The sequence below is a fragment of the Capsicum annuum genome, chromosome 6 (genome assembly GCF_002878395.1).
Source record: "Capsicum annuum cultivar UCD-10X-F1 chromosome 6, UCD10Xv1.1, whole genome shotgun sequence".
Classification (NCBI taxonomy): Eukaryota; Viridiplantae; Streptophyta; class Magnoliopsida; order Solanales; family Solanaceae; genus Capsicum; species Capsicum annuum.
Genome location: NC_061116.1, coordinates 112,629,661 through 112,647,788, shown reverse-complemented (window position 1 = coordinate 112,647,788; position 18,128 = coordinate 112,629,661). Strand labels below are relative to the sequence as shown.

At 30.8% G+C, this 18,128-nt stretch overlaps 1 protein-coding gene and 1 long non-coding RNA gene across 2 annotated transcripts; both read right to left on the bottom strand.

The window, feature by feature from the left end:
- Window positions 1-1,087: 1,087 nt before the first annotated feature.
- Window positions 1,088-2,994, bottom strand: LOC124899704. Its single transcript, XR_007057144.1, has 3 exons — window positions 2,426-2,994; window positions 1,756-1,905; window positions 1,088-1,423 (listed from the first exon to the last, which is right to left on the bottom strand). It is a non-coding gene; the product is annotated as an uncharacterized LOC124899704 (long non-coding RNA).
- Window positions 2,995-3,612: 618 nt separating this feature from the next.
- On the bottom strand, window positions 3,613-4,540 carry LOC107874991 (uncharacterized protein At1g08160-like). Its single transcript, XM_016721670.2, has one exon. It carries the CDS (start codon window positions 4,422-4,424, stop codon window positions 3,834-3,836), a length of 591 nt encoding a protein of 196 aa, XP_016577156.1. The 5' UTR covers window positions 4,425-4,540; the 3' UTR covers window positions 3,613-3,833.
- Window positions 4,541-18,128: the final 13,588 nt, after the last annotated feature.

Sequence of the window (18,128 nt, the reverse complement as noted above, 5' to 3'; positions counted from 1 at the left end):
TCCAACAGAAAAGTTTGTAGGAGTTTACTTATTCCCTTTAGTTTTTCAAAGTGAAACACTAGATGTAGGAGAAGAACTAGGAACAGGGAGAATAGACTTTGAACATGTTCGTCTTGAATTATGTGGTTCATCTCTAGAGTTGGGATTAGTGGATGACTCATAAGGTACAAACTAATATGAAACTGTACCATCCAGATTAGATGGAATGAGGGACTCAGTAGTGCAGGGACCATCATTATGTGTACTGCTTGAATTGATGGCAATTAGTGTGTTTTCAAAATCTAATGTATCATAAAACTCATGCAATGAAGGGGCTTGCCTTACATTAAAAAAAATAAGAAGCAACAAACATAACCGAGGGAAAAGAAAAACATTCTTCGTGAAATATTACATCCCTTGAAACAAAAAACTTCAAAATATCAAGACTCATGACCTTGTAACCCTTTTTACCATGTGGATATCCTAAGAACACACAAGTTATCACCCTTGAATCAAATTTTATTCTTTCTGTGGGTAAAGTAAAAGTGAAATGCAAACATCCAAAACACTTGAGGCTAGAATAATTTGATTTAGTATTGAAAAAAATCTCAAAGGGAGTCTTATTGTGCAATACTCTAGATGGAAATTTATTAATTAAATAAGTTGAAAAGAAGAGACACTCTCCAATATTTAATGGGAAAATGGGACTGATATAAAAGATCCCTAGATATTTCTAGTAAACATTTGTGCTTTCTGTCCACTAGTTCATTTTGTTGTGGGAAGGAAACACAAAAAGTTTGATGTTGAATATTTTGTAAAATAAAATAACCTAAATGAATAGTTCCTTTACCAATTCAAAAGCATTATCGAATCTCACTATCTTAACCTTAGTTTTAAATTGTCTCTCCATAATAGTGAGAAAGGATTTGAGTACAGTGAAAGCATTGAACTTGAAATTTAATAAGAAAGTCCAAGTACCTCTACTGAAATCATCAACCATAGTGAGGAAAAAACTATGTCCATTATAAGTTTGAGTCTTATATGGTCCCAAAGTATCAACATGTATTAGATCAAAAATCTATTTAGTGAAGATGTGACTTGTAGGGAAATGGAGTTTGGATTGTCTTACCAAAGGAAAAATAGCACAAGGAATATAAAAAAAATTTACAAGAGAAAATAGAATAAAAGAAACATCCTTTATATTAGTCAAAGGCATATGTCCTAATCTATAGTGCCATAATATTTCTTTTAAATTTGAATCAGATAAAACAAGACAAGAATTAGAAATTGAATTAGAATTGGCATGTTTTTCGACTAGGCATGAATTAAAAATAAAAATAGATCTAGAGGTCTAGTTGACTGAATTTTCCGACTGGCTTGATTTTAGTATGTAGAGTCCTCCTTGTTATCTATCAATCTTCTGAGCGGTTTTCAGTGGAGGGCCCTACAACATGAAATAAGAAACAGAAGTTAATAAAATATAATTATTGAGTTGCCTATTCAATTCATATACAGACAAGAGATTGAATTGAAAAGATGGCATATACAACACATTATGTAATACCATATTTGGTAACATATAAACTCTGCTAAAATGAGTTATTTTTACCCTATAGAAATTTGAAAGATTGACCATAAGACGTATAGAGAGAGCCTTAAAAGATGAGAAAAGTGTTTTATTGTAGGTCATATATTGAGTTGCTCCACTATCTAAAATTCAAGAGTTACTGTCAATGTTAATTTAGTATACATAAGAATTTAAAAATTGAGTCATACCAGCAACAAACATATTTGCAAGATCCTCAGATCCTTCTCCATTCTACTAGTCAGTCTTTAGCTGCTGAAGAAGTTATTGCAACGTCCTATATTTTCCTGGCTTAAAGACTTTGACTCGACAACTCCATTCTTTGTGAGATCTTCATTGGTCTGAAAAACATTGTTCACTTGTGAATTTCCCTATAATTTCTTTTGTTTTGAGAATTTAAAATTAGAAGAAAAGCCTTGAGTTCTATAATAATTATCCACATTATTCCTTGGCATCTTATAATAGTCACAAATCAGACGACTCTTCTTAGGATCAAAACTTGTTTCTGTGTCTTGTATTCATTGAACTTTTTGATTACTTGTTGATTTGTTGCAGTAAAAGATGACTAGGATACACTAATGTCAATGTATCTCCCTTTGCTTTTTATCCTGCATGACAAGTGAGTAAGTTTGTCGTATAGAGGGTAAAGGAGAAGACAATAAAATATTACTTCTGGCCACCATGAAAACATCATATAAACCTATTAAACACCACAATAGGCTTTCATTCTTGTGTGTTTTTGGTCCTTTTCTTTAGCACCAAATTCAAAGCATACTCATAAGCAGACAAAAGTATTTAAGGCATCTAATTCACCCTACAAGCTTTTCATCTTTGTGAAATAAGTTGAAATACTTGTGTTACCTTAAGTTATTGCACTAAATTCCTTTTGAAGTAGAAATAATTTTGCTGCATTTGTAAGACAAAATCTTTCTTCCAGGTCATTCGATAGATCCTTCACACTTCTTTAGTGTAACACACTTTCAATAATTTCTTTGAAAAGAGAATTGAATAGACATAAAAACACCATGACATTACAGCATGTTCAAGCCCTCTATAAGCCTGATTCATATGAGGTAAGGCTAGAGATCTATCAGTGAATTTATACTTATTTTTTGCCGAAAGAGCTATCATCACTGCTCTCCTCCAACCTCCATATCCTTTGTCATCAAATGCAGAAGAAACGAGATTCATCCCTGGGTAATTCAAGGGATGAAGATAATAAGGATGTCCTGCATCGACATCATAGTGTATTCAACAGAAATAGTGCCATCACCAATGGTTGTGGTTTCTACCATTGTTTCTGAAGTTTGTGAAGTACTCGACATAGTAGGAACAATGAACTAAAGAAAATCGAAAAGAACGACAATATTGCAAGGTTTTAAACCTACTCTAATACTATGGGGAAAAAGAAGAATTAAGATGCAGAAGAAGTTTTCATGTATTATTCGATGACTGAAAAAAAGCTGCACAATGTGTCCTATTTATAGGAGTAAAATATAAACAAACCCGATTTACCTCTAATACTAACCACCGACTTTAAGAATCCTAAATAAAGTACAATATATGTAGAGATATGCTACAAAGATTTATGACAAATATTTACCTGATTTGTATTAAAGATATATATGTACAAAACTTTCGTGAAAGTAATCAGTGGACTCATGCGTGGACTGGCCCAAATCTGTGTAAGCCGTGTTCGAAAAACTCAAAGACAAAGAAAGGCCCAAATACAAATACACAAATCAGCGGGTCATGCCATCTTCCTCATACATCCAGAATTTCAACAATCTATGACCAAACGGGTCCCAAGTCTACCGGTGGTTACTTTGCCAAATTTTCCAGAGTTAGTAGTTCTTGAAGGAGTGAAAATGTGAGGTATGTTAGAGAGAAGCATAAGCCTCTCTCACTAGATTCTTCACTATCAGAATGGATTCCCTACCGTGATTTTGTCTTAGCTTTATTGTTTTTGATGTAATTAGTGCTGAAATTGGAGGAACAGATGAATTTGGCCAAGAAGATCCCTATAATGATCGATTGGTTGAATCTTAGTTCAATAATAGCCTACATTAATTGGAAAGAATTTCAAACAATTACACTTATGACATACAAATGAAAATTTTCAAGGAAAAAGGCCAAAATATAAAAAGATTACAATAATTCATCAAAAAAAAAAAAAAAGAATCATGACATAGAATAAGAAAAGAAAAAATAACAAACAATTGACATGATGCAACAAATCCAAAAAAAAAAAAAAAAAGAATGAAACTTGTTAGAGATCCACGCCACAAGGGCAGGTCTGGGAACTCTTGGTTGAAGAAACAGGCACCCTAGGGCTACATGATAGCTTTAGCTTCCTATGTCTTAATTTCCAAATTCCCACTTTAAACTTTATCTTAGCTCTAACTTTAATCTCCACATCCACGGCTCCTGTCGTCCTCTCCGTCTTCAAATTACGAGCCACGTCGCCGTATAGCACTACGTCTTTTGCCGAAAGGTAAAGGTCCAAATAAGTCACGTTACGACGAGGCTGAAAAAATGGTTGTGCATTGTTAAATGCAATCTGTTCAGAGTTGTAGTAAAGCTTCACTTCAATGCTGTCGTAATATATGGAAACCCTGCTATTAGGATTGTACGCTTTTAACGTGAAGTTGAAGTTCCCATACAAATGGTCGTTTTTGGTCATGTTGTAGTTGTGAAGTGAAGCATTTTCAATTGTGTAAATGGGTCGGCGTGGTTTCACTGATAGCCAAATGATCAGTATTGTTATCCCCACAATTACAATAATGGTTAAGAGTATGAGGGCTATGCATTTGACTGGGGTTAATCGCCGTGTGGTGGTGTTAGCAGTGGGAGCGGGCATTATGAAGAAGTTGATGACAATGGTCAAAAATTCAAATCAGCTAATTATATTATATATAGAAGTAGGAGAGTGTTCTTCTTGAGAAGCTATACTGTACCTTTTTTCTAGCTTTAAATTCTTGTTCCATTACGTAGGCATTATAAAAGGAATTAATGGTGAGGGAAGATAGCGATGTTGTCTAGTTCTTTTCAATAAAGCAATTGGTTTCTTGTATGGAACTCAAGAGATCTCAGAGTTGTCAATCCCCAATATAATTATCCAACGAATATGTCCCCTTTGTTCTTACTTTTTTCTGGAATAAAATTAGTTATGCTATCATAATACCTGCATTAAATACGCTACTAAATAATACACTATTTGGCTACTATTTTTTTTCACCTGAATACAAATTAGCATGACTTATATCAAGTTTTGATAGTTTTTTTTTTCTTATTGACATAAATAATACATGAATTTATGTAAAATATCGTAGAAAATATGTTGGCGGATTTTATCACATACACCGTGCACGTTCAACAAAAAGATACAGCAATATAGTGTTTATGGAGCTAACTAAGCCAAGGGAGATATATGGGAGATTCCCAATTTTCCTAATCTCATTATTTGCTTCTTCGTTCGTTTTACACGATTTACTAAAATGTGTTAAAAAACGTAACTTCCAAGATATAAGCATAAATTTTTCTACCGATTGACTTTCATTGTATATAAATTTTTTAAATTCCATTGAAGTTGGTTTAAGTGAGAGCAGTTAAAACTTAATTTGCATAGTAAATTATCACATATAATGAATTATACAATGTAGACTAATTCTTAATCCAACGAAAAACGATGCAGTAGTAATCTAGGCACACTACACAGCAAAAACAACCTTTAGGGCAATAACTATGCATTTAAGAAAGAGTGTTAAAAATTTACAGGCATGGGTTAATTATCATTGATCTAATGTCGCTATAGGCTTTAGGGGCATTTATAAAGATTTTTTATATAATTGTCATTGATAAATACCTATAAAAAAAAAAACATATTTAATAGCAATTAAACCATTGTCGTTAATTAATTGGTGCCGGTAAAAATATTTTTGGTGTAGTGGCATAATTAGTCCACGTATAATCAATATATATATAAAGAAGAACTTTAGTCAATTCTATGTGGCCTATCTTAGAGGCCTCCAATGCTATTTATCTTTTTTGTGGTTCTTTCGAATCATTTTTTTCTTTTTTCATTAATCAATCAATTTTTTTTTTAATTATAAAAATGAATGGATCAATTACTACTCCTTCATTTATTTTTATTCTTTAATATAGAATTTAATATTTCTTCATCATTACTCTCATGACCTTTGATGATCATAACTTCTAAATTATATTAATAGTTATGTTCATGATACGTTTGATATTCCATATTGTTGTATTATACATAGAAGTATTACAAATTTTTTTTCCTCCATCATCAAAATTAAGGATATTTTATTCACTATATATTTTTTAAAATTTCATATATTCTTTAAAAAAAAATCATTTGTATTCCTTCTAAAATGTCCTCTTTATTGTTTTCTTTTGGGTATGTTATTTTGACATTTTAATTGATTTGTTAAACTCATACATGAGATTACATTAAATTTGTTGTTAGTGTTATCTTATATTATTTGTAACTTTTAAGTAAGAAAATGTATAATTTAAATCTATTTTCTTATAATTTTTTATAATATATTAATTTTTGTGATGTATTATTTTTTACAAGGATAAGAAGAAGATCAAATAGTGAACAAATGAAGTAAAGATGAAATGATGATTGTGTAAAGATTTGAGAAGGACATAAGAACCACTTGAGATGAATGTCTTTTCTTTTAATCATATATATTCTTTTTGCTTTCTCAAAATAGCTTAAATTACTACAGAATTTGTCCACTTTAATTTGTTGTTGCACTAAAAATAGATATAGAGAAGAAATATAGATAAGATGATGTGACATTTTAATTTTTTTTTTTTTTGCATAACCTACTAAATAAATATATTATTAAAAATTTCATAAAATAAATTAAAATTATCTTTAAAATAGATCTTTTGCAATAGAACCCAATTCACCATTTGCTTGAGACAAACCACATAAAAGAAATTAATATAACATAATCTTAATGATAATTAATTTCTTTTTATGTATTATGCAGTTGTAATTGTAATATTAATGTCAATGAGAAAAATGAAAAAAAAAATGAAGGTAATAAAGAATAAATAATTGTAATGAATGACTAGAGTAGTAACAAAAAAGAGAAATGATCTCCTTTTATTTTCTCTTTCATATGACTACAGTTGTACACACATATTTCATTATGTTAAGTTATAATTAGATTTTGTCAATTTTTATTGTGATACTTTTTTCTCTTATTTCGTAAAATTGTATTTTAGAAACGTAATGACCACAAGAATAGGATGATAGATAAGACAAAATAGAATATTGAAAAGAAAAAATGACCTCCTTTTATTTTTTGCCTTTTTCATATAACTATAGTTGTACACACATATTTCATTATGTTAAGTTGTGATTAGATTTTGTAAATTTTTATTGTGATATTTTTTCAACATTCTAAAATGAACATTATGTGCTTGATGTTATTATTTTCTGCATGTTAGTGCATTCCTAATTTCTAAATTCGATATTGAGGTTAAAAACTATCGTTAGAAGCATTTTGAATAACAAAAATTTAATAACGTCAAGAACTTAAGAGTTTTTGAATTAATTTATTTTACATGTTTTTAGCTTTTAAGCTCCTTTTTTGTTTTTATTTTTTTGGTGTTGAAGAAAAAATTTATTTTTAAATATTTACTTTTAGGTCACAAAAGTATAAAAATAAGTTAAAAATTAAAAAAAAATGAATATGTCCAACTTATAACTTTAGCACTTGACTTATTGGCTATTTTATTTTAAAAAATAAAAAATTCCAATACCCTCTTTGTTCAATCATTAAATTAAAATATTGAAAATAAAATAGAGTATTTGAGTGAAAAAAATAAAAGAAATTTAAATATTATTCATTAATTTTTGTTTTAAAAAGAAACGAAGAAGGCAAATAGCATATAAGGCCATGAATTTATGTTTATGTAATTCTATAACCTTTTTAAAGTTATATAAAAAGCACCTCTTTTAGTTCAGATAATCATTATTTATTTTTACATTTTAATACAATACTTAACTTATTTTTCCCTTTGTTTTGGCATTTTCTATTTTCTAAGTAATTAATGTAAAAATAATTCCTTAATTATCACAATTAGTAATTTACTATTCTTTTCATATATTTTCATTATAATTATTGGTAGTTACAACTCAACATTAAAAGATGTACTTACAATTAAGTTGATGCATATTGTGATCATGTGGTGTATCCCTTCAAATTCTCAATGATAAAGCATTAATGCAAGCATATATTTTTGCACCCCTTAAATTTCATTATTAGTTAATTGATGAAATTTTAAAGTTTTAATTATTTTTCATTTTTCAAATTAATTAGACATTAATGCTACCACCTTCTCACATATCAATTATGGCAGTTTCTTATCCATGCAAAATAATACAATTCTCGTGATTTTAGTATAAATTCTGAAAAATGTAAATGACTAGAGGAAATGATAATTGACATATTTATTTTTGTAAAATAATAATAATAATAATAATAATAATAATAATAATAATAATAATAAGTAAATTAAACTTGAAGGAATTGTCCAAAATAAAAGGAAAAAAATAAAATATTTTTTTTGGTCAAATAGAGGTATCACATCACTTTTCTAATGTCTAACTTCATATATGTATTGATGGTGAGAATTGAAAGTTTGAGTTTTCAAATATAAATTTAATATATTTTTTGAAATTTAGAGAATGTGAGTACAATAATAACTAAGGATCCTGATAATTTATTTTGTAGTGTCTTTTAAAATTAGTTTTAAAATTTTATTAACTTAGTATTTAAACATTATATATACGCAGATACAAAATCGAATTAATATTTTTAATTTATGAACTTTTAATTACAATTCTTATATTTATTGTGTTTTGATATATTATTTATATATGTTAAATAAAATTTTTAGTAAAAAATATAAATTTATAGCATCTACATAGAGATAGATAAGATCACTTTAATTTTTAAAATTTGAAAACTAAAAGAAATCGTAACACATTCATTGCACTTGAATAATAGTAAAAATTATATTTTTATTTAATAAAATAGTTTATCATTGCGCAAAGCGCGGCCCATTCCATTAGTTTATCTTTACTAAAAATTACACAAATACACAACTTATGTTTTTAATATTACAAAAAATCTCAACTTGCTAAACATATTACAAAAATTCCACATATACACAGAATGTTATGTATATGTCGACTATGTTATGTATATTAATAGGAAGGGAGAGTAAAGTAATTAAAAAAGTGAAAGAAAGTATAATTACTTTTAAAAGATTGGTATTTATATTATTTATATATTATCAATCCACGCATAACACGTCTTCGAATTCCACATAACCCGGCCAGTATAAAATTGTTCTATAACTATTAGTATATTTAAACATTGTTGTAATATGCAATAATTAATGTTATCTTTTAGATTATTAATCTCACTTTTTATGAATAATTTATCTTGTAACTTTATCTATTTTATTTTATTCAACTTTCCTTTTTCATATGTTTTCTAAAAAGAATGCGATCTTTTTATTATTATTTTTTTAATAAATTAACTTAAAAGGTTTGATTGCACCCTTAATGGCTTAATCACATTATTATTTTGCTAGAAAAATTCCATGACATGCTTCACACAATTTTTTTTAAAAAAATATTTCTTTTCTTTTTTTTTAAATTCATATTGAGTCAAACATCTTCGCATAAATTAAAATGGAGAGAGAGTTTTAAGTGATTTGAAATTAAAAAACTTTAATAAAGATTAAACGTTTGAAGTATATACATCCGTTCCCTTGTTTGTTCATGGACAGATTTTCGAGGCTGAACATCCTTTGATTGTAAAGAAAAAAAGATACAAAGTAGTACTCATTGCATGAATATTCTTACCTTGCATGAGGAGAAACATCGGTAATGATTGGCTTACCCGTATAAAGTGACATGATGCATATGGTAGATAGAACTGTAGTGTGTTTCTGGTTGATAATTCCTGCTTTATTAAAAAGTTATTCGAAAACCATGTCTAAAGTTTCTACCACATCATATCATGAATGAGTTGATTCTCTTTAATTTTAGCATTGGTTTCTTGTTTCTTGAGGTAGTAGCTTGTCGGACACATTTGTTCTAGTAACGAAATATGATATGTACACATACGGCTGTTTGGTTGGTTGTTATGAAGTAGTTATTTATTTACTTTCTCCATTCAATTTCATGTGTCACTTTTTGATCAAACGCAAGTTTAAGAAATAAGTAAAAACGTTGTGAAGTTTACCAAGTTATTCTTTTTAGAAAAAGTAAAAAAAAAAAAGGGGTATTACCTTTAAAATTAAGTAGGACCAATAAGGGTAAAAAATAAATTATGTCTTTAAATAATTACCAAATAAGAAAGATGAAATTCTTTTATGGATGAACAAAAAAAAAGTGTCCTCTATAAAATGAGATGGAGGAAGTATCAAAAAAACTTAATTAATACTATATTTGGTAGCGCTTGCTATTTATAAATTTAGCACATCAAATACGACGCTTGGTTACCATTTCATAATCCCATATAACTAATACACGTATAAAAGAGAAATATATGTAATTTTATGGAGAGAAGAAGGTTGGATAACTAAACCGTACATAATTATTTTTTGTACAATGAATACCTGCATAACTATTTCTTGAAACAATCAACCCTTTCCATCTTAATGCAAGTAAAAGACCTTGTCGAGTGTCTTATCCCACAAATGTTAGTGAAGCATATAAAGTATAGATAGGAAGTAAATAATAAAGTAAAAAAGACACAAGACACTTATACTAGTTCGAAACATCGGTATAGCGCCTACATTCAACTCCCATCAATTATAAGGATTCACTTACAACTTCAATGGTGATTTGAGTAATGATCCTATTTTTGTAGTTTTCACAGGAACTATACTTAGTTCTATCAGGTACCTTTACTCGTCAACTCTCTATTTTTCTCCCTTTTTTCTTTTGTACCCACAAGTCATAAGATTGTTACAATGATGATCGTAAGAAAAAGAGAACATAAGAGCTCGAGTGAAGTTGTATAAAGAATTATTTTAGCAAATGTCTCTTTGTATAGGTAGCATCAAGGTAAGCCCTTAGAGAATCATCAATGTTGATTGCACCATTGGAAAGAGTCATTAAAGGTTCCATGATTTTTGAGAACTGGAATCTCCTTTCTTCCAATCCTGTTCTAGCTCTTTGGAATTGCCCAAGGGGTATAGTCAATCTTAAGAATTGTGAGCACACTCAATATTAATTGTATACGTCCATATCAGATGCGATCATATAGTCTTCTTTCCTTCTATGTCTTTATCTTTCTTCTATCGAATCTAATTTGGGATTCTTCTTTTCCATTGCTGCAGGGCCTGATTGTCGTAAAAGAATCATCCGTTCTTATGAAGTTGATTATTTCCACGATTGTTATGTTTATGACAACAGTCCTTGCAATGTGTAATTCTACGGCTGCCTTGATTAGATTAATCTTGATTTACTTCTTTTCTCATTGGTCTGTGTTCCTTGATTTCGTCAATCTTACTTTAGTCTATTCATTGGTCCATCTTTCAGTTGTGATATCTTAAAGTACTATTTGAAGGATCTATGATAAAGTAAGATTGACGAAATCTTCTCAACATTTTCATTAAGTGCGTGAATGCTTTATTTCAGAGATGATAGACTATTCATAATATCACCCACCTCTTGTAAGAGGATAATAGTTAAATCAGATGAATTTTGTTTTTAGTTTGGCAAAGCTGTTTTTTGTAACTTACATTTCTTCAAAATGTAACCTATGCTGTCAAAAGTCCAAGAGCCATAGTCGGATGAATTTTTCAATCATTTTATACTAAGATATGTCAGTCATAGAGTTGAGCAGTACAAAAGATATGAGGAGATCATAGGGAAGTCTTGATGCAGATCCAGAATCCTTAACACTCTTAATCATTTAACAATGATACCATTTAGACTAGTTAATCTTATGTTTGTTCAACAAGTAGTAGAAAAAAAAGATGTCTCTAGTGGTGATAGAATTGAGAAACCTTTTGAGAAAGAAGAGTAGGACTATTATGTGAGCAAGAATCCGATGATCAATCCAAAATTAGATAAATCTTCTGTTGGAAGAGGCACAAAATGTTTGGCCTTCTCCAGAGACACTTTTAAGTCATTAGGCCAAGTACCAATCCTGAATGCAATATATCTAGGAAACTTTGTCCCAAACACATACAAAATATTAATTAACATTAATATGTTTTATCAACCACAAGAGTTTTATGTTCTACACTGTCTTTGGACATTCTTAAGTTAGCACAAAAAAGACTCACTGATTCTTCATACATCTCCATAACACAAAGTTCAAAAACTATATCAAGATTTTGAGCCTTGAAAAAAGTACTTATATGGCAATGGTTGTCCTTCAGTTTTCATAAATTGATGATTCTCCCAAAAATTATAGACCCATTTTTGAAGTAAGAAAATTTGTTTTTCTATTTAAGACTCCAACAGAGATACAAATCAACTAGATTGAATTCAGACGAGGAGAAAAACTTCAACTTTTTAGGATTAGGCTTTTTGAGAGAAGAAATATTTGATGTTACCTTAGGTTTGGGAAAGTATTTTTGGAGTAATTGTGAGATTTATCACTGGATGTATCAAAGACAAGATCGACAAATGCTTTTGAAACAGATATGTTTTTGAGATGGAGACCGGATCTTTTTCCACTGAAAGAGATAATCAAGAAGTTTAAAGAGATAAAGAGGGAGAGGATTTAGACAAGACGAATTACTAAGAGACGAGAATTTTATATAGGTAAGAGAGGGAGAGAGAGAGAAAATCATCTGAGAAATAGAAGGAAAAAAAGGTGAAGAGTGTTTATAGGGAAAGAAAAGGTTTGATTGAACGGATGAAAAGACGCATACACAAGTATTAATTATGGAAAAGATTTATGAAGAATGCTTTTAAAAATTTCTTTCAAGAGAGGTTTTGTAAGAATATCAACTAATTGAGTTTTTGAATCTATGAATCTTAAAATAAAATCAACATTTTCAACATAATCAAAATAAAATGCTTGACATCTATATGTTTTGTCCTAGAATGATGCATAATATATTTAGTAAGATTAATTGCATTGATATTATCATAGAACATCGGAATGCAACCATAAGAAAATCATAATCAAGTAATTGATACATTATCCATAATAATTGAGTGCCACAACTTCAGCGACCAAATATTCTTATTCCATTGTTGGTAAAGCCACAAATATTTGCTTTCCTAGACCATGAGTTGAGAGAGCTCCCATGGATTTGACATGATTCCCTAGTACTTTTTTGATTTTGTTTATCACCAGCATAATTTATGTTAGAGTATCCAAATAATTCAAAATTATTAGAGCAAGGATACTAAAGATAGAAATCCTGAGTTTCCATAAGATATCGAATGATGCTTGACTATAGTTAAATGGGACTCTTTTGGGTTTGAATAAAATCTGGCACACTTGCTAACACATAATAAAATATTAGGATGGCTGGCGGTTAAATTGAGTAATGATCTATACATTTTTCATCCATATCCTCACCGGTAGCATCAACGTCAAGACATGTAGATTGACTCATAGGAGTTCTCGATGCTTTACCTTTTTCTATTCCAACCCTTCTATAAGTTCTTCACTGTATTTTATTTGACTAATGAAGTGCGCTTGCAGTTTGTTTGATGTGTAGCCCAAGAAAGAATGTTAATTCTCCCATGAGGCTTATTTCAAATTCTCTTTTCATGAGATTGTCAGAAATTCTCACAAAGAAGAGTTTCTTTCAAAGATAATATCATCAACACAAATTTGATCAATAAGAATATTTGAATCAAGATATTTAAAACAATAGAGTACTATCAAATTTTTCCATGCATAAAATTAATTTTCAATAAAAAATGGTCCATCATTTGTACCAACCTTTTAGAGTTTGCTTTAGACTGTAAAGAACTCGTGATAATTTGAATACATAGTCACGACATGAGGGTTTTTTAAAATTTGATGGTTGTTTTATCAACTTTTCTTCTTTAATAAAATCAATTAAGAAAGCACTTTTAACATTCATTTGACAGAGTATAAACCGTCTGAAGAAAGCATATGCTAGTAAAATTCAAATGAATTCTTGTAATACCCCATATTATTCTTAGCCCATTTTAGCTTCTAGTTGTATGCATAAGGGACTTAAGGCCTGAAAATTTCACTAAGTGTTGGGAACTTAGTTATTTTTTAGGCCTCTAAACTTTGAGATTTTTTACTTGGTTTTTCCGATACCGAGATGTTGGTTTTTGAGTTAATTCATATTCAGGGATGTAAGGAGCATGTCCCGAAGAAGTTTTAGATTTTTAGGAGGAGGTTTGGGTCATATTTGGATCAGGAATCCAGCAAGTCACAGCGATAGGCTTACATTGCGGTGATGTTCCCTTTGTCAGGCATACCGCATCGCGGTGAGTGAAATGCACCACCGTGATTAGACCACATCGCGATAATCTCGCCATGACTAGTTACGAATTTAATTTCCTAAGGGGAAATTGTTATTTTTCCCCTCAACCCAAATCTTCCATAACACGAATGAAAACATCATTTAGGGCATTATTTGCCCTTCTTCTTCAAATTCTTCTTTAAAAGGCCCTCTTCTTTTCCACAAGAACACAAATTCAATTTCTTTCTCCGTAAGAAATCAAGAATTCAAGTTCCCCAAGTTCAAGAACCTTCAAGAAAACATCAAGATTGGCGTTTCTCTTTTAAGATAGAGGCTTAAGATATGTGTGATGTTCATCCAAGGGTTTCTTCCACTCATGGAGTCCAAGAATCCCTTTTTGGTTTTAAATTATGAGTTATTCACATTTAAGTTGAAATATCTCCATGAATCTCTTGTGAATTCAATTACAAGTCATATTTATAAGTGTTTTCAAGTGTGATGGGCCATTACATATTTTAAATGTTGTAATCTTCAAGTTAAATCCCTAAGTTATAATTTCAATCTTGTAATCATGTTAATCTCGCATGCTTTACCTATTCCTATGTTTAAGTTCATGACTCTTATATGTTTGATAAAATGCCTAGTGTTGGTTTTCAAACAATGATCCTCTACTATATTTTTAAAGCTTTTATATAGCATTACTGTTGATTCCATTCAGTTCTGGTGGGTTATGAACACCTGATACATACGTGTTTTACATGATTTTTAGATTTTCAGGTATGATTTAGTTAAATCACGACTATTTCTATTTATTTAGTTATTATGATCATAATGAGTACTATCAGTCATGAAATTATGTTCAGTCAAAATCAGTCCAATTTAAGTTCAAGTATCAGTTTAATTGGGAGTAAGATTTAGCACCGAGTGAACCCAGGGATAAGGAATCACCTTTCAGTAGAGGGTGTGACCTTTATTAGCACTCCCTGAGTTCAAGAACTACACAGCTAGCATAGTTTATAGATGTAAACCTGCCAGTTTAGGGTTGACAAAGTGTCTACCTGCTAGTTAAGAGTAACACATATCTCATTAGAGCACCTGCTAGCTGAGGGTGACTCATTAGTCCTTTGGGATACCAGTTTTGTGGATCCACATAGCTAGTGGTAGTACCCATGGTATGGTACTGACACCCTTCCAACTGGGGTTACAGGTTGGACCCCAATTATCTCAAATTGGGGCATATCAGTTAGATGATTCCTCCCACAGTCTTAGTACAGGATTTCAGTGTACTCTCAATTTAGGTTTGCTTAACAAGTGTACAGTCTTTCAGTTGTTCAGTTATACAATTTTCAATCTTTCAGATTTTAGACTTATTTTAGATTTTAGATTTATACTTGATTTTGCATTCTCAGATGTCACAATTTTCATGTATTCATGTTTAGTTATCTCATGCTATTCAGTTAGTCCTTATATTATATGCATAGCACCCCATGTATATCAGACTAACCTCATCTCATATACCAATACATTCAAAGTACTAAACATACACTTTTTTTGTACTATGATGTCTTATATCATAGGTTCGAATTCATAATTTCCTGATTTCGATTAGATAGTTCAACCCTCATCCATCATGGGCAAGATTGAATATTTTAGTTATTTCAGTAATTTTGTATTTTCAGTCAGTTGGAGTTAGTTAGGGGTTTTTTCCATGAACTCCTTAGTCAATTTGAGGTTTTTCAGATGTTCAGATAGTCATTTAGACAGTTAGGAATTTTTATCAGTCTTATCAGATGTTTCATACTTGTGAATTCATTTGTATTTTTATTATTTAGGCTTTATGGATTTTATTAGTTATTTTTCGCACATGTCCATTATTATTATTTCATTTAGTGATCTCAACAGCACCAGAATATTAGTTAGCTTATGGTCAATTCTGACCATAAGCGCGTTATCGTGACTAGGGGATAGCCTTGGGTCGTGATAATTCTAACCTTACGATAGGAAAAAAGTTTCATCATAGTCAATGCATTCTTGTTGAGAGTATGAAACACCTTAGGTTCTGGTCTCTAGAAATTTCCTGAGTTTTGAACTCTTTGGACATCATACGACTAGGGGAACTTATCCTATGATAGGGTACAATTTAGGTGGTATTGATCGTATGTTAATCAGTGTGGTTTGGTTGGTTTTTATCCAAGGTATAAATGGATTATACTAGTCGTATGTTAGGGTACTAGTGGTATGATTCCAAATCGTATGATGCCTTAAGTCTAAGTTAAAGGATTCTATTCTGCCCAAGGAACGGCTCTTGGGTACTTGTCGTAATCTTGGGTATGAGTTGTCCTTGGTTTTCATATGTTGGATAGTGTTGGGGTCCAAGAGATGCCTATGGTATGAGTGGTGGGTACCACTCATATAGTAGGCTACGGTTAGTGGGGTGTGGTCGTACCTACCTATGGGAATTTTATACAGTTTATGTTGGGGGTAATCTAGACATTTTCACTCTTAAGCTCTCATAACTACACGACATAAATAACCTTTTTAGGGCTTCATTAACGTATTTGTAATTAATCAAACTCTCTTAAACATTCTTAAATTCTCTCAAGTCTTTTGGGTCAAGGAAGGCTAGGGTTTTCTTCAAGATGGTCAATTTGGGGCTTACAAGGGTGGTTTCTCTCCATCTTCTTCATAATCTAAGGCATGTTACTCCTCCCTCATTGTTTATTAAACTAAAGAAGTTATTTAATGTATAGTTTTCATGGCATCATTGTGGTATGGTTTTGGGTTTGAATTATATATTGGGGGTTTGGTTATAAATGGTTTAGTTATGGTTTTCCCATGGTTTTACATATGGTTTTTATGTTATAATAGTGAATTGAATATGTGGGTGCATTGGAATGGTTAATTGGTAATTTGTTTTGGTTTTGGAAACTATATGCCCTCAACATGTTTGATAAAATGACTATGAGAATGCTTTTGTTGAACTTTTATTGAAAACTTTGCATGGTATAAAGTGATAATGGAACCCTAAATCTGTTTGAATGGTTCTGAATGGTTTTAAATAGTTAAATATCAAGGTTTCGGTGGTCATGGTTATGGTTTAATTAAAAGCCTTGCGGGGTACATGGGAATTCCCCAAGCAAATATAATAATGAACCAAATGCTGTGTATATGGGAATCCCCTAAGTAAACTTAATGATAATGGAATCTCTTGGTGCATGGGAATCTCATATTTAAAAAGGTTGTCTAAGGATATTGCTTGGAAGCTATAGTTAGTATGAAGATACCACTTCTTATAGCCTTGGTAATAATATATGGAATTGGTGGTTTGGTTGTGTGTTAATAGTTTTAATTGGGTAAAAATGACAGGTTATGATAGCTAACCATGAAGGTGTGAGTCCAATGGACGAACACTGGAAACTCATATTTTTCGACATGAGGATTAGTCATAGCGACCACATACTATACTTATGGGGTACATAGGAATCCCCTAAGTTATCCTGTATGTATGTATCATAGAGAAAGAAGGGTACACAAAAATATTCCACTCCAATGGTATCTTTGGTTCGTGCAGCTACATGCATCGGGGCTTGTTCAGAAGGTAACAGTAGACCCATATAGCCCATGGGTAGTTCTAGGATGATTGAGCTACACATACAAAGGTTAATGTTTTTAAAGGCATGCTAAACCCAGTTCCCTTTCCCTACATGGATTATACATATATATGTATGGTTGTGAATGAATATAGTTGTTTACTTGGTTTTAAAGGTTGGCATTATTTTATCCTTATCCTGAGTACCTGCTAGAGTGCACAGTCTAACCCATCTTCAGGTGGTTGTATCCCTACGCGAAGCATGAACTAGCTGTTCTACTCCTCCTACCTAGTGATAGAATTTAGGACTAGCTCATGTTGGATTAAAGTGGTAAGCTTTCACACCCCGGAAAGCTCCATTTCATGTAATAGATTTCTTTACACACTTGGGATATTTCATAGTCTTTGGTTTGGCTTTATTCGAAGCCATGTCCCAACCGAGTATTGTTTTACTTTTGGATAGAGGCTTTATAGGACTACTATAGGTTTGTATAG